At 40.4% G+C, this 27,884-nt stretch overlaps 2 protein-coding genes across 7 annotated transcripts in view; one reads left to right on the forward strand and one right to left on the reverse strand.

Moving 5' to 3' along the window:
- MED15 (mediator complex subunit 15) overlaps positions 1–5,818 on the forward strand; it is a 49,790-nt gene extending 43,972 nt beyond the window's left edge. For 4 of the 5 annotated variants that reach the window (XM_080391793.1, XM_080391789.1, XM_080391791.1 and 1 more), the window contains 8 exons: positions 296–423; positions 1,324–1,458; positions 1,833–1,896; positions 2,068–2,134; positions 2,589–2,749; positions 2,950–3,116; positions 4,001–4,099; positions 4,254–5,818. In XM_080391793.1, coding sequence (XP_080247919.1) covers positions 296–423; positions 1,324–1,458; positions 1,833–1,896; positions 2,068–2,134; positions 2,589–2,749; positions 2,950–3,116; positions 4,001–4,099; positions 4,254–4,390 — 958 coding nt within the window. In that variant the 3' untranslated portion in view covers positions 4,391–5,818. The remainder of the gene's footprint in view (positions 1–295; positions 424–1,323; positions 1,459–1,832; positions 1,897–2,067; positions 2,135–2,588; positions 2,750–2,949; positions 3,117–4,000; positions 4,100–4,253) is intronic. The other variant, XM_080391790.1, reaches the window with a different exon arrangement.
- Positions 5,819–7,561: 1,743 nt separating this feature from the next.
- On the reverse strand, positions 7,562–27,605 carry SMPD4 (sphingomyelin phosphodiesterase 4). Of its 2 annotated transcripts, XM_080391723.1 has the most exons (19): positions 25,119–27,605; positions 24,764–24,850; positions 24,068–24,210; positions 23,841–23,916; positions 22,840–22,950; positions 22,181–22,231; positions 21,439–21,590; positions 19,932–20,064; positions 19,265–19,336; positions 15,634–15,723; positions 12,988–13,133; positions 12,485–12,575; positions 11,457–11,557; positions 10,990–11,153; positions 10,418–10,623; positions 9,610–9,843; positions 8,745–8,876; positions 8,458–8,586; positions 7,562–8,036 (listed from the first exon to the last, which is right to left on the reverse strand). In XM_080391723.1, exons 1-19 carry the CDS (start codon positions 25,641–25,643, stop codon positions 7,710–7,712), a joined length of 2,970 nt encoding a protein of 989 aa, XP_080247849.1. In that variant the 5' UTR covers positions 25,644–27,605; the 3' UTR covers positions 7,562–7,709. The 2 variants fall into 2 exon arrangements, with proteins under 2 accessions (XP_080247849.1, XP_080247850.1); XM_080391724.1 differs by lacking the exon at positions 15,634–15,723 and having other exon boundaries at positions 25,119–27,602.
- Positions 27,606–27,884: the final 279 nt, after the last annotated feature.

Consider the following 27,884-nt stretch of genomic DNA (forward strand, 5'->3'; position numbering starts at 1 on the left):
TGTAAGGGTGAAGTTTTCAGAAGTATTCAATAGATCTTACTCTGTTTCCATTGAAGTGAATTAATTTTAATATTGGCTTCAGTGAGAGCACAGGTGGAATTGTGCCAAATACATTCTGACCCCCCCCCCCCCCCCCTTTTAAATAAAGAAGCTGTGCACAAAATCCTCACCAAATGTACTGACAGAGCTACAGAGTGCCATAACAATGCTTACTAAAACCATATCTATTCACAGGTGGATCGTGCTTCCTTGCCAGACTCTAGCAGGTTTGATTTTTTTTATGCTTATTTTTCAGCTCTGGCCCAGCTCCATCACCCAGCAGCTTTCTCCCCAGTCCATCTCCACAACCATCCCAGAGCCCAGCAGCTGCACGAACACCTCAGAACTTCAGTGTCCCATCCCCAGGTCCTTTAAACACTCCAGGTAAATGATCTCAGAACCATACTGCAGACTGTCTGGTGGGGTATGTTTTTGTTACTGTAATAGTTCCCAGGAAACCTGTTACTGTTTGGCACCATGTAAATTTTAAAGAGCTCTACAAAGCAGCCAGCTTTGCAGATAGTGAACATGTCACATGCACCACATAACACAACAACATGGATATCTCCAAACAAAATCCATTTGAAACCTCTTTTCTTCTCACTGAACTGTGTAATGGGGTTTTTTAACTTCCCCAGTCTTTTGAAAAAAGAACGATACTTAATTTAATGGAGCAAGTTGATGGAAGCGTAATGATTCCTTAGTTCCACGCAGGAAGGAACCCTTAGCAACAGCATGCAGTTGTAAAGGGTGTAACCACTTAATCGCAGGTGACAGGCTGCTTTGCTCCAAAACACCTTTCTAGATGTACTCTTGACACTTGTGCTCCTCTCTCTCCCAGATGTAGTAAGCAGTTTCTGATACTGTGAATGGAAGTAACATACTGGCTCCCTCTCATACCAGTGTTGCGTGCTCTGCAGTTTGGAAAGCACTGAATTAAAGAAAACTGCAGTAAATTCAGTGTGTTGATTTAGTGTTTAATGCATCAGTGTGAAGGCAAAATGAGGACCTAGAAAATGGGTATATGAAATTGGACCTTTTCAGAAAAAAACTGTATTAAATGGGAATTGCTGTTCTATCCACAAAACACATTATTTCTACACAAAGACTAGAGGATTAGACAAGCACTTAAACCGTGGAGGGCATCTTGTTGTGGATTTAGGTGTTTGATGTCAGCTATGCTTTGAGAGTGCCACGTTTCAGATCTAGATTCTGAAACGTGAGAATGCTGTTCTGCAGCATCTTTTATCATCCCTGTGACATGCAGCCTTTACTTCTTGCCAGGAAATCCAAATTCTGTCATGAGTCCAGCCAGTTCTAGCCAGTCAGAGGAGCAACAGTATCTGGAAAAACTCAAACAGCTATCAAAATACATTGAGCCACTCCGGCGGATGATCAATAAAATAGATAAAAATGAAGGTAAGGTTCCCTGTGTTTAATCACACGTTTCTTTCTGTCAGCTAGCTCTTCTGATGAAAGAAGCAGTTCCTTGCCTTCTGTGATGGTTTCTGTTCCAGGGATTAAAAATGACAGTGAAAGTTAGTAAAGATTTTACTGTGAAGAGCGGGCAAAATCCTCTTCCTTAAATTCTCATCGTTTTTCCTTTACTTCTGATGTTTTTGAGACACACAGAGCTTATGCAGTGAATATTCGTGCAATCAGATGAAAGATCTTTGATCCTCACTACTTCAGTGTTGGCTCATGTTTTCACTTTTAACAGTATACTGTTTTTCTGTCTGCAAGTGCGGAAGGTATTCTTGTAGTCAGTGTTTGTGTGTCTGATACTATTTCAGACAGAAAGAAGGACCTGAGTAAAATGAAGAGTCTCTTGGATATCCTGACTGACCCTTCAAAACGGTAACTCTTTTTCCTTTTTTTGGCTGGACATCAGACTCCCCAGCTCTTCCAGAAATTTGTTGTTTAGCATCCAGCCATGTTGGCATTGAGGCTGTCTGTGGGGCTCAGATAGCAGAAATACTTCAGCCAAGGTGACCATTTTGTGGTGGTGATATTTCTCCTCTTCTGCAGGTGCCCCCTGAAGACACTGCAGAAATGCGAAATTGCTCTGGAGAAGCTGAAAAACGATATGGCTGTGGTATGTAATGTTTTGTGCTAGCAAGAGAGAAGCAGTCAATTCCAAAAGGCCTCATAATTTAGCAAGATAATTTTTTGCATTTCTTGTTGCTCATGCTGTTAAGACTTCAAGTGAGGCTGGAGAAAGTAAGAAAACAGGAAAAAAATGGGCAAGCATTTGCTCCATGTGGCTCACCTGTATGTATCTCTTAGCTGAACTTCCAAATTCTTGTGTTTTGTGCAAAGACTTGAGTAATTTTTTATGAACTTTTGCAGCTGATTTCAGAACAGACTTCCTAAAATGAAAGCTGCAGATAGTTTACCCTCTGCCCCCTTTAATGTTACTGCATGCACTTTTGAGAATCCTTTGCATCTCATGCATTGGAAGTTTACTACTGTAAAATTTTGCAAAAGCAATAGTAGAGGTTTCTTTTTTGGAGATGATTAAAAGAAAAGGGGCTTCTCTTGTGTTTTAGCCTACACCGCCGCCTCCCCCAGTGCCCCCCACCAAACAGCAGTACTTGTGTCAGCCACTTTTGGATGCTGTTTTGGCCAACATCCGTTCACCAGTCTTCAACCATTCCCTTTACCGTACATTTATGCCAGCTATGACTGCAATTCATGGACCACCAATCACGTATGTATCATTGACCAGCTGTCTTAGATGTTTATTTTTAAAGGAAAAAATACTTATTTGTAGAAACTATTAAAAGAACAGATGGGTTTATGGACGGGTGTAAGTTACAGCTTTCCTTTTTACACCTGTAAAATATTTCACAGATGTGGTATTGGCATAGCATTTTCATCTAGTCCTTTTGTGGACTGTATTTTACATAGGGCCCCAGTTGCTTCCCCTCGGAAACGGAAATATGAAGAGGATGAAAGACAGACCATACCAAATGTCTTACAAGGGGAAGTTGCAAGATTAAATCCTAAATTCCTAGTGAACCTGGACCCTTCCCACTGCAGTAATAATGGCACGGTTCATCTCATATGCAAGCTAGGTAAGCAGGAAGACACTAAGGGCTGAATTCAGAAAGAATTACTGAGCTTGATTGTAGAAATCTGAAGTTTTTTTGTTAACAGACTTGAATCTTGCTAACCGGTGACTTCTGTATGAAGTCTATACTTACCAGATTCATAGCACTGCTTATTCATGACATTTGCACCGCCTGCTTCAGGGTACATCTGGAGATTTCAGTCACACTGATCCTTTCTTTGCGCTGAAGTTGCAGTTGCTAATCTTTAGTGTCTAGAAAATTACTAGCAACAATCTTGATTCCCGATTTGACCTATGCTGCTGATATGTAAGAATTTTTCTGCCTTCAACAACTAGGACAGAGCTAGAGAAATACTGTGTTAATTCTTGGGAGGATCTAACCCAATTTGTACTGATGATCACTGACAGTGGTGGATGTTCAAGAAAGAAATTCAGATTGCATCTTTTTTTTTCATCTCAGCTGAATAATCATAAAGTGTTACAGTCTGTTAACTTGTTTTGCTCTTGTATTCCAATGGGGAGAATAGATTCTTTCCTCCTCCCCTTCATTTGAGATATTGGAACTGGTTTTGTATTGAATATTAGTATTTAAGGCCCTTAATTTTCAAAAATGAGGTGACTAAGTTAGTGAAGTTCAACTGATGAAATTATGAGCTTGGCAAGGTGCATAAGTAAGAGATGGAGCTGTTTGCCAGCCTGGCTTTTCTTCCAAGAATTTAAGTGTTGTTGAGGTAAGCAATGAGATTGCCTTCCAGTAAAAATGAAGATGTACAGCCTGGTTCCTCCTTGGGGTTCAAGAGGCTAGAACCCAAGCTGAATTATGCACAACCCCCCTGTCTGTCCAGCAAGGAATGCTTTGTTCTGATGGGAAGTGTGTTTGCATTCTAGATGACAAGAATCTTCCAAATGTCCCACCACTACAGCTCAGCGTTCCAGCGGACTATCCAGATCAGAGCCCTCTGTGGATAAAAAACCCGAGACAGTATGGTATGAGGATGCTAGCATGACATTTGTTGGGCATGTGTATGTGGTAATAGTGGGGAAATGTGAACATCTAATGTTACTATTTTTAAAATTTGTTAAGTATTATTTTTATTATAACTGTTTATCTATTCTCTTTTTTGTTTTTTCTTCCTTCTAGCAGCCAATCCCTTTTTGCAGTCAGTGTATCGGTACATGACTTCAAAACTATTGCAACTTCCAGACAAGCATTCAGTCACGGCACTCTTAAACACCTGGGCACAAAGTATTCGTCAGGCCTGCCTCTCTGCTGCATAACATCTCACTTTCTAAATCACGAAGCAAGAAAGAAGGTCTCAGCAGCTGGCCTCTTCCACATGCCACTGGAAAATCACATTTTGGGGAGGGTACTTCAGAAGAAAGAAGCCTTATGTTGTTTTGTTTCTAGGTGTCAGGTTCACTAGAGAACCTGATGTTAGACTTAGCTTTCATGCTTTTTCTCTTCTGCCTCTGTGGACTTTTGCCAGCGTTTTCAAATATACAAAATATGTATATATGGCTCTTGAGACTGTATTAGGATGAGTTTTTATTGTCTTCTTAGAGAAGAAATTATTTGTGGACTTCCATCAGGGAGTCTGGTATAAGAGGGAGTAGAGAGAGAATGTCCTAATTTGCTTCAATGTTTGCTCAGTGCCAGTATTCCTTTCATGCTGTATGTTTTGTGACCTGATACTGCCCCAGAAATAAATTAGCTGCAACTTGAATGTACTTGCAAGCTTCTCAGTGGTTGCAGGAATCTTTTTGCCCATTAGCTTTGCCCAGGGACAGGATAAATTACAGCTTTTTAAGGCATCCCTCAAATATGTGAGATGAATCTGGATAATTTTACTGGAAGGTTGGGAAACGAAAGCAAAGAAGTATTTTATAGTTTATTTTAAACACTACTTTGTATAAACTGTTTTTGGTTAGCATGGACCACGTTTCTTACTCCAAGAGAGTGAGGCAATGAGAAAGATGAGACATTAATGTGCACACTCACTTCCTCTGTAAACTCAGTAAATGTGTACATAAAGGTGGTGGTGGTGGTAAACCCAACAGTATAAAGCCCTAGTAATGCAGATCAGTCAAGTGGGCTTGTAGCTACATTTCTTGTACTAAGAGGTCTTTCTGAGGTGTCTGGCTTCCTTTGGGAGTAGATGCAGTTCTGTGAAAAAGCTTCTATGCTACATCAGTTTGTTTAAAAAGAAAAGGAAAAAACCAACATACTCAGGAGTAGAACCAACAGCTTAGTATTTTGTGCCTTGAGCAATGATGGGCACTCAAGTCAGTCATCAGCTGCCTTATTGGTGGGCACTTCTAATGAAAACATTTGCCACGAGTAACTAATTTCATGCATAGTGTGATTGTTTTATTTTCCCATGCTTATAAGTTGCTTGATCTTAATTTCCTGGTGCAGAAGAATTTCAAGTTTCAGATGTTCCTATCATATCCTGCTCCATCTCCCTGTATTGCGCAGCAAACCTGGAAGAGTAGCTGGGCTCTCTTACAGTAGTGTCAAGAAATTGCTGTGACCTTTGTAAATCTATGTGGTGTCATCAGTTTTAGGATGTTTTTAAATGTGGGTACTTAGTAAGCACTGACTGAGGCAGCAGAACGCTATCAGTTTTTGTACATGAACTAATGCATTATCTGTTTGTTTCTATTGTAATAAATTTATTATTATTCCTGTGTTGGATGCTAACATTATACTGCTCTTCCCATGTTGATCCTTAGATGCCAATTCCCTTGTGTCCATTGGATGATGGTTACTTTGTTCCATGGTAAGTGAAAACTCATAGGTTTTGAAGGTTAGGGGTGGAAATCATAAATGGCTCTTCATTTCATTCAAATCATTCAATGGCTCTCTCTTTACTGTCCTCATAGCAAATTGGAAGGCCTGATTGAGAGATTAGTAGCGCTGTCTACAAACAAAAGATGTAATTTTTTAACCAGTACTGTTACACGGCTGACACTTCCCTTAGGGTAAAAGAACCAGTGGCACCAATGCACTACTGCAGTTTTCAGAGCAGTCACTGCAGAACCTTTCAGTTTTCCTTCAGACAAGATGTAATGAGATGTTAGACTAAGAGGGTGGGGTGAGCATCCTGATATACAGCAGCTTCTCAGTTGAGAAAAAAATTGTGAAAACTGGAAGTGGGTCATATGCCCACAACAGGGTAAATCAATAGATGTGCATCAATATAGCTGCCTTCTTTTTCTGCTGATGAGCAAACTGTCATAAGCTGCTTGTAGCTCTTGCTAAAATAAAAAATACAAGCTTATTTGCAGATCCTTAGAAAGATGCACCAAAGTGGGAGTAAATTCATATTAATGTTTGGGTACTTTACCAGCTGTTGGGGCATTAAAAGTGAATTCAGAAAATGCCCCTGAAAGACACAAGTCTTTGAGACGCACAGATCTGTTATGAAGTCAGAGATACACACATCTGGTCCTGAATAAATAACATATAGAATTAATTCATAATCAGCTTTTACTTGAAATAAGCTGAAATCTATCCTGAAACTTCAAGATAAATGTTCAAAGCAGCGTTGTGGAAATGAGAATGAAGAGTATGAGTGTTGAATTCAAGTGCAGTTTGTTGAAGATGGCTTATTTGAATACCCTGAGTTCTCTGTCACCAAAGCTGCTCACTAGTGTTTGTTTCCGTGGTGGAAAAACTACCTTTTTTTTATCATAGGCACTGCTGGTGTGGCAGTCGGACTGCACGGAGGAATGCAGCAAATCAGTGTTACTGTGATGACCTGAAACCATTTCTTTTTCTGTTGGGAAAGCTGTTCTGTTAGGATTACTGCCCGGCTGGTGAGCTCGGTTATTGTGTGATGGACTGTCTGGGCTCCTTGATGAGACTTTAAACTTCAGTGAAAACTTTTTTTACCCAGAGTTTTGGTATTTTGAGTGAATTACTGCTTTTCTTTATGGAACAAGGATATAGTGTGAGTTGGCTGTTCTGTTTTCTCAAACTTGTTACCTCAGGCATAGCTTTTCTGTGTTAGTCTAGTTTTGTGTCTTTGCTATATAAGCTACCCTGAGATTGTCTAGCAGAGCCAGGCAGCAGGTGCATCTGTAGTTGCTGAGCACGGCACAACACATCCTGCCTTTTGGCTCCCCAGGGCTGCTTGCTCTTGCTAGCTTCTCTAGACTGGATGCTTAAAGGTAGTAGAATGTGAATAAAATGTTCTTGCAGGCACCCCTTTTGGGAATTATCATGCTACTAATGAACACATCTTCCTGTTTTGAAGCACCATGCCTTTGTCTTCTGCACTTATCTTTTTACCCAGTATGTTTCTGAAAATATTTATGCCTTTAATATTAATGTACTATAGTTATCTTACTCCCTACCCTCCCAAAAAATAAGTCATTCACTAGATTCTATAGGAACACTTTTATAAAAATAAAATTTACATTATCTCCATTCCACAAGACCACATCGTTGTTTAAAACTCCATTGACTTTAATATTAAAAAATATTAAATCATATCTGGAAGATCTGATATGATAATTCAGACATTTCAGTCACTGAATCCCAGGCTTGTCCTTAAAACATTTATTTTTACAAGCGTAAGCCGAACGAAGGAAATTAGTGTTCATGTGGTTTCCATCCTTCAAAGAAAAAAGTCATTATTACGGCATAAAGAAAATATCCAATCAGGATAATGAACGTGCAGCCCACTGGCCCAATGTAAAACCAGGATGCAATAAAGTAGATCATCAGTAGAGAGAGGAGAGTCCTGTAGCTAGCCAGAAACCTCAGACTGATTCTTGGTCCCCAGTTCTGGCTTGTTCTGTCTTTCATGACAGGACTGTACCTGATTTTGTGTAGGAGGTGGGGGTTGGTAAGATGATAGCGACAAAGTCTGCCAACAAAATCTTCCCTGGAGCAAAGCACATCCATCTGATCAGCAAACTGAGGTAAGAAAAATTTAAATATTAGTATTCTACAGCAACTACCATCATGAAGTAACTTACTTTAAGTTTTCTTCATTTATAGGAGATAGCGGGGGAAATCAAAATGTCCTTTTAAACAGAACTGCTTTATGCAGACTTGCCTTGTATCCATAGGAAGAAAAGGATTTGCTTTTTGTGTTTTAGAAACTTTTATTCTGAATGATATTTCATTGTTCATCAAGCATAAAGAATAAGTTTAAAATGTTATTTACTTATGTTTTGCATAGGAAAAGCAGAACTACAGGTACTATTAGGAAGTGTCCACCTAGACCACAATAAAGGAGATAGAGCAAGAACAAACAAAGTGTCATATATGTGCAAGTGCAGTGAAGAACAGAAATCTGCCATGGAAGATACATAGAAGCAGTGCTGTTACTTACCCTTTCATTAAGCGCTGAGGATAATCGAAATAGGAGGCGGACAAGAGTTGCGTTCTCATAGCTTCGGATAGGCTGAAGCTCAGTATCTCCTTGATACTGCACCTCAAATCTACGTAAGCCATTTATGATCTAGAAACAAGAAAATAAACCTGTTGTAGCTCCCATCTGAAATAGCTTTATACAGGCACTTCTCTTGGCCCTGTGTAAGTTGCATTTCTCTTGCTGTAGAAGGACTGGTTTTTTAAGAGCAATCTGACATAGCAATATGGAATCTAATTTAATCTCACCTGGTACTTGCCAAGGGGTGTAAGAATGAGGCCATCCTCGCTTTCAATACAGTCTGGAGGCTGTTTTTTTCCGTTCTCGTCTTGGGCTGTCCCACAGTTCATCATCATCTGGGTCAGTTGGGCTTCATTCAGCTACTCAAGAATAACACAGTTCTAAAGCATGTGTTTTATCTGTCCCCTTCTATTTCATTTATTTCTTCACAAACTCTAGCACTGGAGCCTTTGACAGCCAGCACAGATACCAAGAACTGCTTAATAGCACCTCAGTTAAACACTGAAAGGAGATAAAAGTCTCCAGATTTGTCTGTGCTCATAAAATCCAAGAGAGCTATTCTGTTTTACATGTCCCTTACTCCTAGAGAGCTGTCAAATAGCTGTGGTCATCTCTCAATTCTGTATGAAGGGAGTGTGGCTGACAAAAGAAATTACTCTTTTAAGTTTAACCAAAGAAACAAGACTACTTGTAGTTCATCCTTTCATCTACAGCTGCAGTTAAATGTTGTATTTTTATAGCTCTTTACATTTAGAAGATACTGGACTGTTTTTAAAATTTAAGCTATGCTTCACCTGTTTGTAAACATAACGGGCACAAGTAAAGAGACAAGTTCGGTATAAACTACACAGTGCAAAAGAACAGTCACTTGAAACAAAGCAGGCTTGGTATTTAGAAATTCAGAGCATCTAGTTCCATCTATATTGGAAAGTGTTTTGAAGTGGTCAGGTAAAGTCAAGCCTAGAAGAAATTTACAACAAAATTTGCTAGCAGGGTCTCTAATGTCTTTATTGACCCCACAAAGTACATTTGAGGAATCCTGACTCTTGCTCACACTGCCACATAGGGAAAAAGTTCTTGGCTATTACATACCTTAAAGATTTGGCACAAGTATTCCAGTGCCTTCTCTAAATATTCATCTGTTTTTTTGATGCTGTCTTGCCCAATTTCATCAAGGTCATTGCCTGTGTAGGAGCCATTCATCTCAGATGGTGTAAATCTAAACCATGAAAAGAAGGACTGGCTAGCCGTTGTCTCTGCAGAATGGTCTGATATGGATTTTGCTGTCTGCTGTGCCTGCCAAATTAACTGAGCCAGTTTTAACACCTAAAACAAACAAAAAATTAACTGTGTGGGACAAAGATAAAGGACTGCTATGCATAAACACATGGATAAAACTGTGCCTTAATACCTGGCAGTGAGAGCAAAACCAGCAAATTCATTCTTAACTTTCATGGACTTTGTGCCAAGACTGTTAGTTCCATTTCCAATAGGGCAAAATCATCTTTGCTGATGAAGCATTTAAGAAACTTGAGTGCTTCTTAGGTTTTCAACCGCTGTTTTCCCTCCTGCTATTTTTATCTGACCTACTGATGGGTACTAACCAATACAGTGAATCAGAAGTTCACAGTAAGCATATTTGAGACTAAATACAATATACTACTCCAAGGCAACAAGCTGTTACGTTAACTTCTTATTTAGCAAAGAGCAAGCAGATTTTACAGCTGTGCTGGATTGAGAACGCTCAAGTTCCAGAAGTCACCATCAGCACATTAAATTATACAGTAAGTAGTACAGGGTGTGAAGTTTTCCACTCTTAACTTTTCCCAATACAGATGTTCAGCACTAAGAAAACATCTGTCAAAGTAGAAAGACAGGTGACAAAAAACGTGTTGCTCACCAAATTCCTGACTTCTGTGCCAAACATCTGTTTATACTGGAAGTCCTGTCCTTCTAAGCTGTAAACATGACTCTTCACCTTAAATGAGGCATCTGTAATAGTTGGAGGCCATGAGGAGAAGAAGCTTCCACCAAGTGGGGGGGTCATAAAGAGTCGGTGTTGACGATGGGGAATAACAAGTTCAGGCTCCAGGAATAACTGTTCTCCTAGAATTTGAGAAGAGGAGTGAAGATGGTTACATAATACTCCTGGTTTTGCCTGGGGAAGCTCTAGCTACAAAGCATCTTAAGGCTGCTGGGCAACTTGTTTCTAGATAGGCAGGTAGTTCTAGGGGTGTTCTTTAAAGAAAAATTGTGGAATGAAATCTAAATGATGGTGGTTAGAAAAGAACTATAGACATACTAAACCAATACAACACACATTAGTGAAGACACGCAGACTTTCTGAGTGGCAAAATAGCATGCAACATGGGAGAGTAAGTCTACCCACCTCAGTGCTTCTGAGGCAAGGTTGTAGTCATTGTGGAGAAAGACTGAGACAGGACAGCATAGAATGTCAAAATAGCCATTTACCTTTCAGGATCATTTCAGCTAGATTGGGCTGAGCAAAGACCTTGGCTACTCGGAACACCATGAGAGCATTTTTTGGACTGACCAAGTCTGTTCGAAGAGCTCTGTTCAGAAATCCTACAAACAGCTTAGTATACATGAGTAGGTTTTCTTGAATGAAGGTTGACCTGTCAAAGTGAGTACAGAATTTGTGAGTACAGCTACGTAAATAATTGTTACTTTGTCTTCTGCCAAACAAGTCATTAAGGGGATGTTTTATACTGTCTCTGAACAGATGGTCTATCTATCTGTACTGAGACAAAAGACTATTCCTCTCAAAACAGAAGCTTGTGTTGTAAGAAATCATCTTTAATCTTGTACAGGAAGCTAATTCAGGTTGGAGGATGGTTCTTGAAATCCTGCTGTTTTACTCAGGATCTGCATAAACTTGATATCTGATTCATATAACTCACAGCTGCTTTCCTCCTTACCATTTTTCAGACACGCTGCGAGGCAAGGGCTCAGCACTTTGTGGTGGCTTTTCCGGAGCATACCTCCAAGGCTGCAAGTAACTTAACCACATCTCAAGAACCTAAGCAAAATCACACAAACACATGAATACCAATACTTTCTGGCAAGGAAGACACGGGTTTTTGTTTGATTTTTTTAAACCTAGTGAATATTATCTTAATGAAACCTAGAAGTTTTTAGTAATAAAGCTCTCTCTAGTTATCTGAGTATCTTTGAAAGAGAACTGAAAAAACTTAAGTACATGTTCATTAGGGCCAGTCTGGATTTTCTGTAATACTCAAATGATAGTGTTCACTGAATCTCTGTTGAAGGAAGTAAACAAGATGCTACATTAGTACAAGTTCAGCTCTCCTCTGCTGCATAGAGGTACCCACCACTCTGAGGAAACACAGTGGAGTCCTGATTGCACTGAAGCCAAGAATAGATTTGCCTTGGCCTCTGCAAACATTTCTTCTGACAGTCTGTCTTACGTGTGTACCTCAGGCGCAGTGATATAGCTAACTACAGGTCCAGTGAGGAAGGTCTGGCCTGTTACATTCTGCACTTTTACATTCCTACATTAATTACCAAGAGTCATGGCCTGCTATTTCTTTTCCTGCTTGCAGGAGGTAATATTTGCAGTATCCACTGCAAAATAATACCACATTACTTTTGTTTATGACCTGTTTTATTAGGTAAGATATTAAGAAATTAGGACCTATGAGAATGTATCTGTTTTAAAGGAGTAACACCTACTACTTTTCAATCGACAGCCATTTTCACTGTCAGAAAAATCAGCCAACAACCTACAGTAATTCTCACCATGATCTTTTCAACTTCCTTCTTGTGTCCAGTTGGCACTCTACAATAACATGTAGATTTTCTGTTAGAGAAAAAGAACTTGACCCCTCTAGAAAAAGATTTGAAGACCAAGAAATAGCTGCTAAACAGCAATAACTAGTTACTAGTTCTGTTGAGTACAGACTTAGAAAGACAACCAGGTACGTACTGCTCTGAAAGAGGCATCCAGAGGCCAATGGCCAAAACAGTGCTGCAGAAATATATAAAGTTTCTCCTGGACAAACCGAGGAATTACAACCCTGAAAACAAATTCAAAGACAGTCACATGCATAAACTAGAAGCCGATTTTAAAAACAAAAAGCTTCCACAAATAAAAATACAGAAAGGACCGACCCATACTTGTTCCTTCACTTCGAGCCACAGCTTTTCAGCTCCTATACATAAGCATAAAATTGTCTACTAACCTTGGCCAGAAACCTCTGGAAGCATTTTCTTTCCTCTGACTTGTACCAGGATACAGACTAGTGTAATAGCAAGACATCCCCCCTCCTGAGGCTGCCCCCCCCATCTAGTGGATGTAAGAAACATAATCTGTTAGCTCTTACATACTTTTAATAATGTACTTCTGTATTTAACCATCAAAACAACCTAATTCAACCTCTTTTTACGGAGAACGTCTCTATGTTTCAGAGAGACTGCACAGGTACCTACCTTTTAAACTCCTCTAGCGGGCTGGCTGTGTGGGAGTGGGCTGAAGGGGAGAGAGGCTCTGGTTTCAGGCTGTTGCTGAAAGCATGCAGATGTTTCACAAGCAGTCTTACCACTAGCACATGCTCCTCAGTAGGCTTAAATGACTCCTAGATTCAAAGCAAAAGGCAGGAAGATAATGAGTATCACACACTAAATGTCCAGGAGATAATTCACAAAAATAGTAATTCTCAAATCAGAAATTGAAATACAAGAAATGCTGTCATCTTCCTAGGTTCTTCACTGTAGTTTGGTGCCATCTGATTTTATACAAACTGGCTCCTTAGGACAAGCTGCAACCATCCTCCATCAGTTCACTAAGAAACACTAGCATATTTTTAATAATGATTGTAAGAAAAAGTATCCACAGTACTCTAAAGCACTGAATTTCAGGCTAGCATTAAAGAACAGAATAACCTGTGGATTTCAACTTACCCCTTTCTAAGAAAAGAATATTCAGCCTTTCATTATGGTTATAAGTTCATTGCTGTGGACAGCACAACAGATCCTTTGTTTATGTGCTTGGCTGGCCTTCCTATGCTGGTACTCATCTGCCTTATAAGAAAGAATAATCCTAAAAGAATAAAAACTGCTTCAAGTCCTGCTTCTAGCATCATTCTGGGCAGAAGTAGCCTGGGTGGGAGTAGCCCAAGGAGTGGTGGTGAGCCACAGCGATGTTATTAATAAATGAGTGAGTCTGTGATATAGCAGGGAGATGAATGAGGTAAAAAAAAAGCTAGTCCTTCTGGGTCTAGACCTTCAGAGCTGGTCTGCTGCAGAATCTGGGGTCAAAGCACTAACTCCTTTGCTACTGTAATCTGTTTTAAGAGTAGTGGACTAATCTCAATCCACTACTGAAGGCATATTTTAAGAGATCATTTGTATTCTAAGTCTTATAGCTCTCATGTTTCTCAAAAGTTAAGAAGAATGTGCATGGAACGAGTTATAGGTGCAAGTATAATGGAAGATGCTGGAAGAGCGTATTAGACAATAGCTGCAAGATGTTTCCAGGATGCCAAATGCAGCTATGCTGAGGTAAGACGCTGAATATGATTCTAGGAGACTGACAGGCATTTTTATACAAAAAGCTTCCACTTCTTAAATCAATTCAACAGTATTTCCAGTACTGGGGGTGGGAGGGGGGCCTCTGTGTATGTGTCTTTGCGTGTCCTTTCTCTGCAATGTGTGAGGCAAAGCAGATGTGTTTTTACAATCTCTTTAATTAATACACTGTAAAGTTCACTCTAGGAATTAGATTCAACGCTTGATGATAGATACAGTCATGTAGTACAGCCAGATCTGAGGCTCTGCTAGGGGACAGGATAACCTATTACCAGTTCTAATGAAGGCTTGGCTTGTATTCTTGACAGCTCCTGGTAAGTCAGCACGTTTTCTGCAGTCCTGAGAAGAGTTATATATAGAGGGCAGAACTAAGAAATTACTTGGTCCTAGTTTAGATCAATATCTCCAAAAACAATTAAGAGAATTTGAGTACTCTGCTATAAGCCTTTAAAGGGTGTAATTTTTTTAAAAAATGCTAGGCTCCCCTTAAAGGTGCATTTTGAATTTACAAAAAACCCATACCACTATTTTACTACACTGTTTCAGGTGATCCTACTAGTTTTTCTGCTTAGCAATTCTTAAAATTACCTCTTAGCTTGGATTAGAACCATTACGAACACCACTGGTTTAAAAAGTATTTTTCCTCAGAAGTGTTTTTGTTCAAACTTTAGCTTACAGGATGGATATATGCCATTCTTAACACAGCAATTAGATAAACTTAATAGTAAAAAAGATTTAAAGACAAGTAGTAGTTCCTGTTTTCCTTGCTAAGCAGTACCTTGAGATACCATAGCACTTTATAAAAAAATAAAGGATTAAACAGCAGGAAAATTCCATGTAGTGCTAAAGAGCTTTATAGTATAATAAAAGCTTTATAGTACATATGCTCAGCCCTCCCCTTTCCCAAAATGAAGACCCAATGAATAAAGGGCTTGAGAAGGGAAAGAGGAATCAGCAATCTGTTCCAACAGGAATGTTTTTGCATGCACATTTCCTGAACAATCTGCAAATGTACCACAAGTGTGCTTCTGCAAAACTGGATAGTCAAGATCACATTGCCACTATAGATTTAGTACTATCCAGTGACATTTCACCAACTAAAAAACCCTAGATGTTACCTACCTTAATTTTAGGTGACAGCCATGCAAATTCTGATCTTCTCTTCCATGCAAGTTTTGCTTAAATGACAAGTGTGTGAGGGGCAGAAATCTGCCATCAGTGGAGCCGGTTTTGGTGTCAAAAGATGTCAGCATAGCTGATATGCCTCTTTCTACAATGCATTACAAGAATGCATGTCTAAAATTAGAATTCCCAATTAGTTCTCATAATATACTAGATTTTAACTACTTCCTCCATGACCTTTGCTGATACTTCTCAGTATCTGTTTTCACTGAAAATTTAGTAACTCTCAATGCAGTGCTCTCAATCAAGTTGTAAAACCATACCTTAGCAGAAAAAGCTGCTGGACAGCTAGCACCAATACACTTCGCAGATTATATGATGGAACAAGATTTTTATAAAGGAAACAAAATGAAAAGATGGTAATACTTGGTATGCGTGGAGGGCCTGGTAGCTGGATTGGGCAGGACTACCATGGTGTTTACTGGAGATACTGAGTCGGTAGTGGAGAACCTCCAGCTGAGACAACAGAAACAAAAAGGAAGGGGGGGAGGGAAAAAAGGAGAGAAGAGAGCAAGAGAAAAAAAAAGTGAGAATGAGCCCAAGGAAGAAGGGGGCGGGGCGGGGTGGGTGTGTGGGGGAGGGAAATGAACATCAAAAATACAGTCGGGGACAACATATCACAATAACAACTGCAACCACAGTATCCTCTTCTTTCTGCTGTTCAGTAGATTGATTCCACAGTATTTCATACCCTTTATCAACTTGGAAATACAACTGGGAGCAGGTGTCCAAAAAGTATAATTGTAACTGGCTGGAGCTGTTCTCTGTGCTACCCTCAGAGCAGAGGTAAGGGCTATGGAGCTTTTGCCAAATAAACTTCTGATTTCAGAAGTTAACTGCAGTGAGAGGATTTATACACTGTTACAGTGTTTTATTAAATAATAGAGTAAAAGCATTCAATATGCTGCAAACTTTTTAAATACTATTTTGAAAAATTATCATTTCTTCCTGTGCTGCTGGAGAAGCAGGGTTTGTGTACTGGGAAGAAGCTCAAATTGATACTTTTTTCTTCCCAAAGAACAGGAAGGAAACAAGTTTGGCTTTTTATAATCACTGTGAGCCTGTCCAGTAAGCTTCCAGTTCTGAGAAATCCTCTGTATTCTCTTTCTACTTAAAGGCCATTTGGGAAGGCTACAGATCTTTTACTATTAGGGAAACATCAGATGTATAAAAAGGCAAAAGACATAGCTAACACACAACATTATATGCTGGTGCAAAAGGCATCTTGACTTAACACTAAGGTCTCTGCAAGCCTCAGCCAGATCCCTTCTTGGATGAATGAGGTAAAGAGTAGTTTTTGACAATGTGATGGTGAAGAGGATACTGTAGTGACAGTGACACAAATGTGTGAAATTAATGAAAAAACATAAACCAACAAATGTACACTACACAGATCCCAATGACTACTGTCAGGCATCTAAATTAACTCTCCAGATCACACCTCTGCTGTCTTTGAACAGCCCCTACCCAACCTCGTCTAGTGCCAGTTTGGTATCATTTGGTCTTACACTCTTAGAGTGGTAGGATTGCTACTGCAAGCTCCCCAACAGCTCAGACACATCATCTGCTTCGTAACCGACTCCCCTATCACAGGAATCAGTAGCAAGAAACTGTAATCTAATGGGTGTTCCACATGCAGTGCTGGGGTCTGTGGCACCTGGCATTGAAGCTTGGGAAGCATTACATAAAACTTAATCAAACAACTTTTTGTTAAGGGTTCGTTGTGATTACAGCAGAAGGGGACAGTAAAAGAGATGCTGCACGCTTTGGGCTCTGGATCATCCAAGAAAGAAAAGGCAAATAGACAATGTAAAAGAATAGGAAAAGAGTTGAATTAATGGGGGAAACGGTGAAACTCCGTATAGCAAACAGTGTCAACCTCAGGTTCACACCAGACCAAGAAAGAATTCAAAGTGGTAAAGTAGAAAAGTAGTAAATCTTCTCAGAAGAAACTATTTACTATTCATTCCCATTCCACCACCTTCCACTTGTAAAGAGAAGTCTGTGATGACATTAACAAGGTTTAAGGAAACTCTATCATTCTTCGAGGAACTTCACAGGGAAGTTACATATCTGGGATCTGGCTTGGCTCATCAAAGCAAACAAGTCTGACTGCTGGACAAAGAAAGAGCAAGTTCTGTGAAACCTCACCCCCCTTCCAATACAGGTATGTAGCCATTTCAAGTGACTGATGGTCAAACATGTCTAGATCCAGAGATGAACGGTCACTAATAACCCCTCCTTCCAAAGGCACAGAAGGCTAAATAGAATCAATTGAACCTGCATAATTAATAAGGTTTAGGGTGACCTTAGGTTTCCCGTCAAGCCCTTTAACCCTTGTATTAAAACAAAACTTGCATTTCTGCAGATTCTACTTCCTCATGTGAGGAACTATGAAGCAGACTATTCTCCTTAAGCCCACCCCGAGACCAGTCTACAAAGCTTAGTTTAAATATCACAGGCTTATGAACAATCCTGTCCCCACCTGATCTGGAACCCCTCCTCGGTCCTGCAGGCAGGATCCTTCATACATTTAGGGATGTCAGGGGGCATTCCAGTCCCCTGGTCAGGTGTTCTAACCCCCAAAGAGTGAAGACTTCCTTTTTCAATACACCCATGATTTCTTCCCATCAAAGATGAAACTAGAACGCCATCAGGGAGTTATGGCCTCAAGCTGTGCCTCAACACATCTTGTGGGAGATCCCGAGGTGATGATTTCAGAGAACTTTAAGCTCTACCTAGGCCCTGTTCCACCATAACATTGGTATTCATTGTCTGTAACTGCTGCTCCCTAGGTGTTAGAAGAGAACATCTGAAATACAGAGGGGTGAACAGAGGAGAGAAGTTTAAAGCGATCATTAATATCTGGCCTAAGCACAGCGCTTGATGCACAAAGACTGGACAGACAGACAGACCAAAGGTACTCCAAAGCAAAGCCTTTCCATCACAGGTGCACAGCCATGCTGCTGGGAGTCCCAAGTGGAGACTTTGTAACATTACCGAGTTTGCATTTTGATCTCAACTTTTAAGAATAAGAGACAAACCCCATCACACTTCAGCTCTCCAATGTTTTTCCCTCACAAAATATAACTATGTTATTTTGTAGCCTGTGGAGTAAAGGATCAGAATTTATCAGTCAATCAACTCTCATATTGCCTTTTCGCACAGGAATAAATCCTGAGTAGCTTTCATATTTCCTTTCCCTTCTATGAAAGTCCCACTGTGACCCAGAGGGAATTCAAAGGATCAACACTTTCTCCTTCAAATTCCCTTTACATTTATAATGCCTTTGATCTTAGCCTCCATAACACTTACTTAATTTTTACATGCAGTAGTTTGTTATGAAACAGGCCACCACAAACTGCTTAGAACAGTGTATTATCCGAGCAAGAGCTTTTAAGATATTCTGAATGCAGTAGCTACAGAACTGCTTCTGACACCATTATGGTGAAAAGCATATTTTGGAATATAAAACAACAAAAGGCTTATTTATTTAACACTGAAGGACAGTTTGGTAAGGTTTCCTTTTTTAATTTGGATTTATGCTAAAAAATGGTTACAGATCTCAGAAATTACTAATTGGTATTTCAGTAACAGATGCTGTGGTATCACTGCTGGAAATCAATTTAAGCTATTTTTAGCAGCCACGTTGCCCCAGCAGGATTTAACACTATAATTTTATAGCGGCATCTTCCCCATCATTAGTAGTTTGATTACTGGTGTTCAGATTGTTGTGACCATCCCACAAACTTGTCTTTTACAAAGAACAAAACAAAAACAACACAGCTTCTGCAGTGAAGGCCCATCTGGGTGACACACTTATTCACAATATTCTTCATAACTGCATTAGCAATTCTGACACACTCATGTAGATACTCTGGTATGTTATTTCTTATGGACCAATACACCAAAAAAATTATCCACAGAACAGGAGATTTACCCCAAGATAAGAGGTCAACCATCAGGTGATGCTCATGAATGAAGTACAAACTATTACCTTGACATGAGGGGACTGCATTTTCTGATACATTTCCAGTGAATAATGATGTAGCCACATTTCAACAAAGATCTGCAAAACAAATATTCTCTCAGCTAGGGAAATAGAAATAATCCAGGACTTGTCAGTCACAAGCTAGGTATAAGGGAAGACCACAGTATATAAATTGAAAACTAAGCTGTACTTGTAAATAGACAGGAACCTATTCAGAGACATTTCAGGTTATCATCATGTCAATGCCAATGACTGAGTTGGCATACTGTTCACACCTGTTTCAGAACAATTGTTAAGTCTAGGTTCTCCTCTCCCTTCCCTTGATGGTGAACAGAACCAACTTTCTCTGAGGTCTGCCTTTGCTTAGAGCATAGAATTGATGTAAGATTAAAAAAAAAAAAAAAAGGAAATCAGATTTAGAAATTTTTCTGGAAAAAACTGCTCAAATGCTTGAGATCAGTTGTTGTATATGAAGTCTAAAAAAAAGGTATTAAGTGCCTTTCAAAATTACAGCTTAACAGTTTCACAGTGGTTCTTTGTTCCACTAACAGAAAACAACAGCTGCACTGCTCAATTCCAAAACCAAAATGGCATAAGATCTCTGGTTTAAAAAGATTCCTCAGTTAGCACCAAGAAATGTTGTGTGGTGTTCTCTTCCTTAAATCCAGCCTACCTGAAGCAGTGTTTCTGATCTCCAGATCTCCTGGGAAGCTGGGTCAGCATTCACAGAAGGCTGATGGGCAATGTGCCGTTTCAGCAAGCTGGTGTGATGCATGCCATAGGAAGTGAAAGGCACTGCTGGAGACCTTTAAAGACAAATGAATGGAAATACTGGAGTCAGTAACAGTCAGTACAGAGAAATATGTAATTGCTTTTAACTACCAGCTTATAAACTGGAAAACAGTCTTTAAGAAGTAAAACTGCATAGTTGATTACACATTTCAAACTTCTGCGACGTGTTATAATTACTAGTCACTTTAACTATAAACAAGCACTACATCACTATTCATACTGTGTGGAACCAACTTTACACAGAGCCCATGTAATGTTCAATAATGCATGGGTTTTCACTTTCTCCTACTCTGGTTTTCTTTCACTCTGCCTTCTATATACATAATTCACCTGATCTGTATTTTCCTAGGTATACACTAAGGCTCAACAGACCATGTAAATTGATATTTGAAATGTATTTTAAATGCAGTTATATAAAATATAATGGCTATTTAATTTGCATAAAATCGCCAATATTTATCAATAATATTTTATAAATTCAAGTAGCAAAACCAATTGTGAAAACATGGACTTCCGCAACTTAGCCGTCATAAAGCACAAAAGATTGGGTGCTTGTATTGGAGAATTTTCACTTCAGCTTTGTGAGCTGGGTTTTATGCCATTATCACACAGACGTACAGAACTTCAGTAAGTGGTCAAAAATCTTCCATCCTCCCCCTCCTTCCAGTTGTGGCTAAATAGCTTGATCTATTACTGTGCAAAAAGTCACCTGAAACGCAGTCACTCATATGATTTGACTACTAATATACGTTTTGGCTTTTTATATCAGGAAGTTATCAACGAAGAAACCTACGAGCACTGTCAATCTGCAACAAAGCCATAGACACAGTCCTGACATAGCAATTTCAAAGAACTGCACAACAGGTAATGAGAGCATTAAATAATTAAGGATGGTAACCTCAGAACTGAAACAAAATGACCAACTGACAAGTTGTCTGGCTTTGTAGCAACATTAATGAAAAATGCAAAGTTTCCTTGTAACAGTGGTTATATCACCAGTCCTATCTTTACCACATGCCTTATGTGTCTAAAGATAGTAAAAACTACCATCATCTGTCCTACTCCAGTTGCAGGGCACAAAACACCACGGGAGCTACCAAACGGATGAATTTCTGTTGCTTGTACCTGCCTTTTCTGCTCCAATAATAGCTACCTTTCAGACTTCCAAATGAAACCTTTATTAAAATTAGTATTTTAAAATATTAAATGCAAATATTAAATAGTAAAATTAAATGAACATAAATCTATTTAAATTATTTAATTATATAATAAGTACATACAGATCATAAAGAGCAGAGGTGTTTTCTACTTGTTAGAGATTTCATTCCAACAACCTGTATTTTGTAAGCACTGTTCCCACAGTTTGCCTCTGGCACTGTAGACATTACCTGGGAGTCGGGGAAGGGATGGCTCCCCCAGGATTTGAAGAAGGTGGAGGAAGGACACTTCCTTCTGTGGGTAGGAAACACTTCAGGTATATGTCTACCAAGATGAAATAAGCACTGTTGGAAGGGCTGACATGGCGGGTGACGGGTGAGTTCTGAAAGAGACACAGGATGTACTTGGAGTTATATACTGTTACATTAAAACACTGCTAGGGAGTGCCTGCTACACAGCCAGCCCCGTTCAGTATAAATAAGCAGAAGCCCAGCAGTTATAAAGGGTGAACTGACAACACAGACACTTCGGAGCAAAGGTAAAGTAACTAACTGTAAGAGAACTGTTGCTGTAGTATGTAGTAGTGAATGTAACCCAGTGTGAGAAGAGTGCAATGTTGTACAGAACAGGGAACAACAGGAAGAGGAACCAACTAAGCAGATGCCATAGTATGACGCCGTGGTTATGACTATATAAACAGCCTTACTGGAGAGAGGGGCAGAAAACCCATCTGGGATCACTGCCTGCTCCGTGCTGGCATGTTGTTGGACAGGCTGCTTACTGGTATACCTGAGGTGGGTATTTTGTTTGTTACCTAGTCTTATATCATCAACTGAACCAAGGTGATAACAAATTCTAAAAGTACAGATAAAAGCGCTGTTAATTTAGCTGGACAGCATTTCAGCAGGCTCTTAAAGCATTGAAAAGAAAGGGTAATAATATTTTAAGGGAAAAATTACAAAAGGTACTTACCTTCTGTGTAATCAAACTAATTGCAAAGTAAAACATGTAATATTCAAATGGATCTGGAACAACAGAGTCAAGGATGAGATAATAACAACCAGGTACAGTGGTTAGATATCTGGGATGCTGACTAGACATTGAATTTTTGTTTTGTCAGTGCTCAATTAACTTGCTGGAGCTTAGCAGCACATTCAGTTTTGACTTCTTGTGTTTCAGCTGACTCAAACACTGGTGCGTGAGGTTTCCTCTATGTGCCAAGGTGCGTTTGCATTACTCTTCTTAGCACATTTGACTAATCTCAAACTAAAACCAGTGCAGCTGCAGCTAGACTGCTTTCAACAAGTACACTAGCTGCAAAGTTAACATGCCCTTTTTCTATCATATTACATAAACTATGAGCAGTTACGAAAAGAAAAATCGTGAAATACAGGCTCTGTAATCACTGGGAGTATTGCTGTTGACTTGAATAAGGCCAGAAATCCCCCCACAAGGGTTTATGAGAAGAGGACAAATTTATTTTTCATTGGAATCTAAACATTTTTAACCAGCTCAAACTCTTCAGCAGGATTGTGATTTACCGTAGACACATAATAAATATATAACAGAAATGCCTGTAATACCTGTTTTAGATATTTAAAAGGAATTCAATATTCAGCTGTTAAAAGGATATTAAGAGCCAAATTCAAACCTAAACCACCAGATGAAGGAAACTGGACTTTATTGTGGTATAAAGAGCATTCTGGTAGGACTTGCTCTTGTATTGAAGCCTTCACAGGGCCCTGAAAGACAGAGTAACAAAATATTAATCTGTATTAATCTGGCTACTCAGCATACTTGTGGAGTATGTTTCAGATAGTGAAGTTATGCTGCATTCCAGCATTCTGGGGTGATACCTACATTCAGCTCAGTGGGATTTTACTGCATTGCAGTAATTCCTTGTGCAAATGCATACTCTTTAGGTAACTGCCAACTTTCTCACTGAAAATGAGTATTCAGTACAAGGGGGAAAAAAAAGGAGAAAAAAAAAAAAAGCCTTCACCAACACTTTTCCAGTTGGGAGTGGGAGAAGCACAAAACTGGTGTATGGCTGATGGTTTTGCTAGGGTAACTGAGCTGTGGACCAGCAATTACTACATACTTAACGACGTTTCCTTTTGTTAAAGGCTGTAGCACTGTCTGAATCAATTTCTAGGTAGCAGGTAGCAATAGAAGAAACACAGCGAAACAACTGAGCAGATAAACATTTTTGTTTGAAATGCCGTACTTCATAACCAGGATAACAGTTATAACTTCAAACAGACAGGCACAAAGTGCAGCCAGGGAAGGCACTGCTCTGTAACAAGCCTGGAAAACTATTTCCAATCCTGCAGCTACTGGGAGTCAAGAAAAAGCACACTACTTTCTCTGGGGACATGATAGGAATCACAATGTAGCCTTCTTGGCTGAACAACACAGATATCTAGCTGCTGACAACCACCTCTCCTCAAAGTTTATGGCTGGGAACTCTCCTCCTCCAGCAACCATTTAAAAAGAAACAGGTAGGCTCTAAACTTGGAGCACTGAAGCTATGCTTTGGCCTATATGGAACCATACATATAAAGTGCACACGAAGTTCCAATAGGTGCAATAACAACCATATTCTCTTCTTACAAATTTTTCAGTTACTCACTGGAAGATAAGAGACTGGGAAATCATATCTGTACTCTTCTGCTTGGAGTTTGTAAACCAGCTTCATCATCGGACCACTGCAAATAAGCATCAGAAAGAAAATCCCCAGTAAGTACCCTCTACCTTCTCACTTTTCGTGAACTTATGTTTACATAATGGAAAAGGGTCAAACACTGGTTATTTGCTTACCATACATTTTTTAATCTGTGCTGAAATGAATGAGTTTACCTGGGATCCAGGAAATCCAAAGCCACAGAATATTCAGTAGGATTTGTTCTTCCTTGCAAACAGCGAAGATTCCAGCCTACGATGATGCCATCCAGGCTGCCAAAAATGCTCTCCACCAGCCATGGGAAGATACCATGTAGTTCCTTTAGGGAAAACAGACCCAAATAATTAATGTGTACAATTCCTCACTTGAGCAGTCTCTACTGCATGTAATAGGATGCACAGATACTGTCTGCCAGCTATTTATGCTTCCCAGTTATCACTAGGCACAGGTTCTGTTTGGAAGAATGTACATGGAAATTACAGGAAATCTATCGTTATTTCTGATCCTACTAAAATTGCAATGACACTCATCAGCATTGCATGCAATTATTTGCCACATTTTAAGAACTAGCTTCCCTTGTAAATTGGTGCTGAAAGGAATTAATGAAATGCAGTCAATGGAAACAATCTTTTAATGACTAGAAAACGTTTTTAACTCTAGGGAAACAGTGGATTCCCACTGGTTCACCTGGGGTCTTCAAACTTTGCAGTAAGAGAAATGGGAACAAAGAAAATAGTAATATGAAAAAAGCAAACTGCCCTGAAACACGTCACTGTATCACAGAGTGGTTGGGGCTGGAAGGGGCCTCTGCAAACACTCTGATCCAGCCCCTACTAGCACGGGTTGGGAGACGCCGGGCAGTGACGGCTCACCTTGGCGGGGAACTCCTCAATGACGGTCTCCAGGTCGTGGCACCTCTGCACAAAGGGCTTGCTGACACAGTCTGCCTTCAGCGTGGCCTGTCGCACACCACAGGGGAAATCAGTCACCGCTAACAGACACGGCAGGGCTCATTACAGCCACGACGTAAGACATCCCCCAATTACGCCGCTGCCCCGGCACAGCATTGCCGTTGACACGGGAGAAGTTACACCCACCCACCCTGCAAGTCCAGGGCACCCGGCAGAGCTGCCGCGGGCCCGGGCGCCGCCAGCTCTACTCAACAGGGCGCTGCGCCCCCCGGCCCGGCGCCGCCTCCCCGGTGTCCGCCCGCCCCTCGCCACCCACCAGCAGGAAGCTGGGCTGCTGCAGGTGCGGGCCGGCCATGCCGCCCCTCCCGGCGGGCCGCGCTGCGGAACGAGGAGCGGAAACGGGGGTTCCCGGCTGCGCTGCTCCCTCCCGCGCTCGGCGCAGCCCTTCCGCGTCACCGCCCTCGCCCGGCGCGCCGTCATGACGCCACCCCTGCGGCCGGCGCGCCTCGCGGAGGGGCGCGTGCCGCTGTTGCCGTGGCGACGGGCCTGCAGCTCTTCCCGCCTCAACATGGCCGAGCTGAGGGAGGGGAGGCGCTGCCCGGCCTGCGGCTGGCCGCGGCCCGGCGGCCTCAGCCTCTTCCCCAGGGACCGGGGGAGGGGGCCGGGCTGCGCCGGTGGCTTCTTTTGCGGGCGGACCCGGGGAGCTGTGAAAAATGTATCGCGGGGGAGGGGGGGGCCCGCAGCGGCCTGGTCTGGTGGTGGCGAGGCCGAAGCCGCCATTTGCACACACACTGGTGTTTGGAGAGAGCCACTTGCGAGCAAAGCCACGCTTTGCACACATACTGGTGCTTGGAAAGAGCCACTTGTGAACAAATTAAAAGCAGTGTGGACAGAGACAGAACTCACTGATAACACATGCTTCCTGACTTTTCAGAAGGTTGGGTTTTGTCCAAACTATGGGTGAATTTTAAAGCGGTGCATTAGAAGAACATCAACTTTATGGAGGAAAAGTAGGATTTTTTTTCACTTAGAAGCATATTAAATGTCCAGAAAACTACATCAGGACATGAGGCAGTTATGACTGTTGAAAATGAGAGCTGTGTACATCAGCTGAGCTATAGGAACCAGTAATTACACATTTCAAGGTAATTGATGAGGGAAGCTGAAGTTACCAGGAAAAAAACCACTGTTATACAGGTAAGCATAATCACTTCTCATTGTATAATGAGAGCGAAGGAAATCCTTGTGATGGTAATATCCCACTGGTAGATAGACAAACTAAAATTAAAACTGCTAATAATGCTGAAGAGCATTTGATACGCTTTTATGATTCATATTTAGAAGGAAACAAGATGTTACATTTAATTGCAAAGCCCCAGTAATTTGTATGCAAGAAAAATAAATGGTCAGAAAACCTGCTGCTAATTCCCTTAAAAATGGGGAATTGTGGGGAAATTCCATAAAACCAGGGGAATGTTCATGTTGTGTCAGTATTCAGAGAATTCCAGTCAAAGGTCTAGAAAAGAGTAATTAATTTTAAAAAATACTGAAGACAGACATATAATTAACACTGGTAAACATGATGACAGAAAATAATCCTGCTCAGACAAGTTTGGGTTTTTTTGTGACAAGATTTACAGGTTTTGTCAGAAAAGATCAGTCTGTATAAAATGTAAATTTTCTTGATCATTTTGATTTTTTTATGCAAGGAGGTGCAGAAATAGTGGAGTGAAATGGTCTGGTTTAGGTTGTGTAGGAGCTCAAACGAAATGATGTGGCCTCATATTCCACCACTGTCATAAACATTGAAACAAAGTGTAAAAAATTGTGTTACAGTGAACAACAGAGGAATTCCTTTTGTAACGTCAGCTCTGACCCTGCAAGGTGACTTTATTGATCCAGTTTGATAGGATTATTTACCAGTGTAAAATTATTCCATATTTACATAAATGTTTACAGGATCAGAATTAAAAATGGTACATTAATTCTTGGTATTGACATGTGCTTCCATTCCAATCTGCTTTTCCCAAACTGGATCTCAAAACTGCTTTTTGATCTCAGTGGTAAGAGGAGGCAAGGCAGCAGCTCCAGTGGCAGCAGAGCAATCCAGTTCCTAACGGCTGAAAAGGCAAATTAACAGCTTTTCAGACAGCTCCATTTGGAATTCTGCCGTGCAATGAATTTGCTTTTTCCTTTCATTTTTTATATTACATATGATTTCTTTTAAAAACAAATGTGCAATATTTTGAATGTAGCAAGCTGGTAACAGGTGAAAGAAGAGTTCTTTGACACGTACATGTGTGTGACTGAATATAACTGCTTGAGCTGCACTTGCTGTGATGCATATGCATGTGCTGGGTGGGATGCTGGCCGTGTTTTACAAGTGCATTTGCAGATGGAGACTCTCTGGCTATGAGTGAACACTTTTCCGGGAAGGGTCGGTCCCTCCTCCAGGTGGGGATAAAGAGCTATTTTAGCTCCAGAAAAAGCTATTGAGACTTGATGGCAAAGCTTCCGTAGTGTGTTTATTTAGCTATAAACGTTACGGGTGTGATTGTTACAAATTAAAGAAACAGTAGACCTGATGTATTTTCAGTGGGTGATAGAACTGGAGAAAGAAAATAACAAGAAATAAATGACTGGGTGAATAAGTGGAATCAAAACAGTGGAGGTGCTTGGTAGGGATGGCTCAATAACACTTGTGCAAGTTAATAAGATAGCTGCATGGGAGAAATTTATCAAATTATTTTAAGAACTAGGGAGAACTGCTAAGGACAACTGTGTGACAGTCTATTTATAGGTCTGTTCTGGAGCCTACTAAAATCAATGGTATAGGTCCATTATCACTCTCACAGAGAGCATTTTCAAATATCAGGATTGTATATGTATTTTTTCTCATCTTGCAGATGTAGAGACCGAGGCCCAGAAAATTTATGTCACCTAGGTTTCCTTTTTCCCTTTCTCCTAAATTATAGCTGTCTTTAAGCCACATCAACAAGAAGAATTTTTTTGTTTCATTGGTACATTTTTCCTGAGAGGAATATTCCTGAGAAAGTTGGAGGTTGAGCTTTTTTCTGAAAGT

Source organism: Falco punctatus (genome assembly GCF_963210335.1).
Source record: "Falco punctatus genome assembly, chromosome: 1".
NCBI classification, from domain to species: domain Eukaryota; kingdom Metazoa; phylum Chordata; class Aves; order Falconiformes; family Falconidae; genus Falco; species Falco punctatus.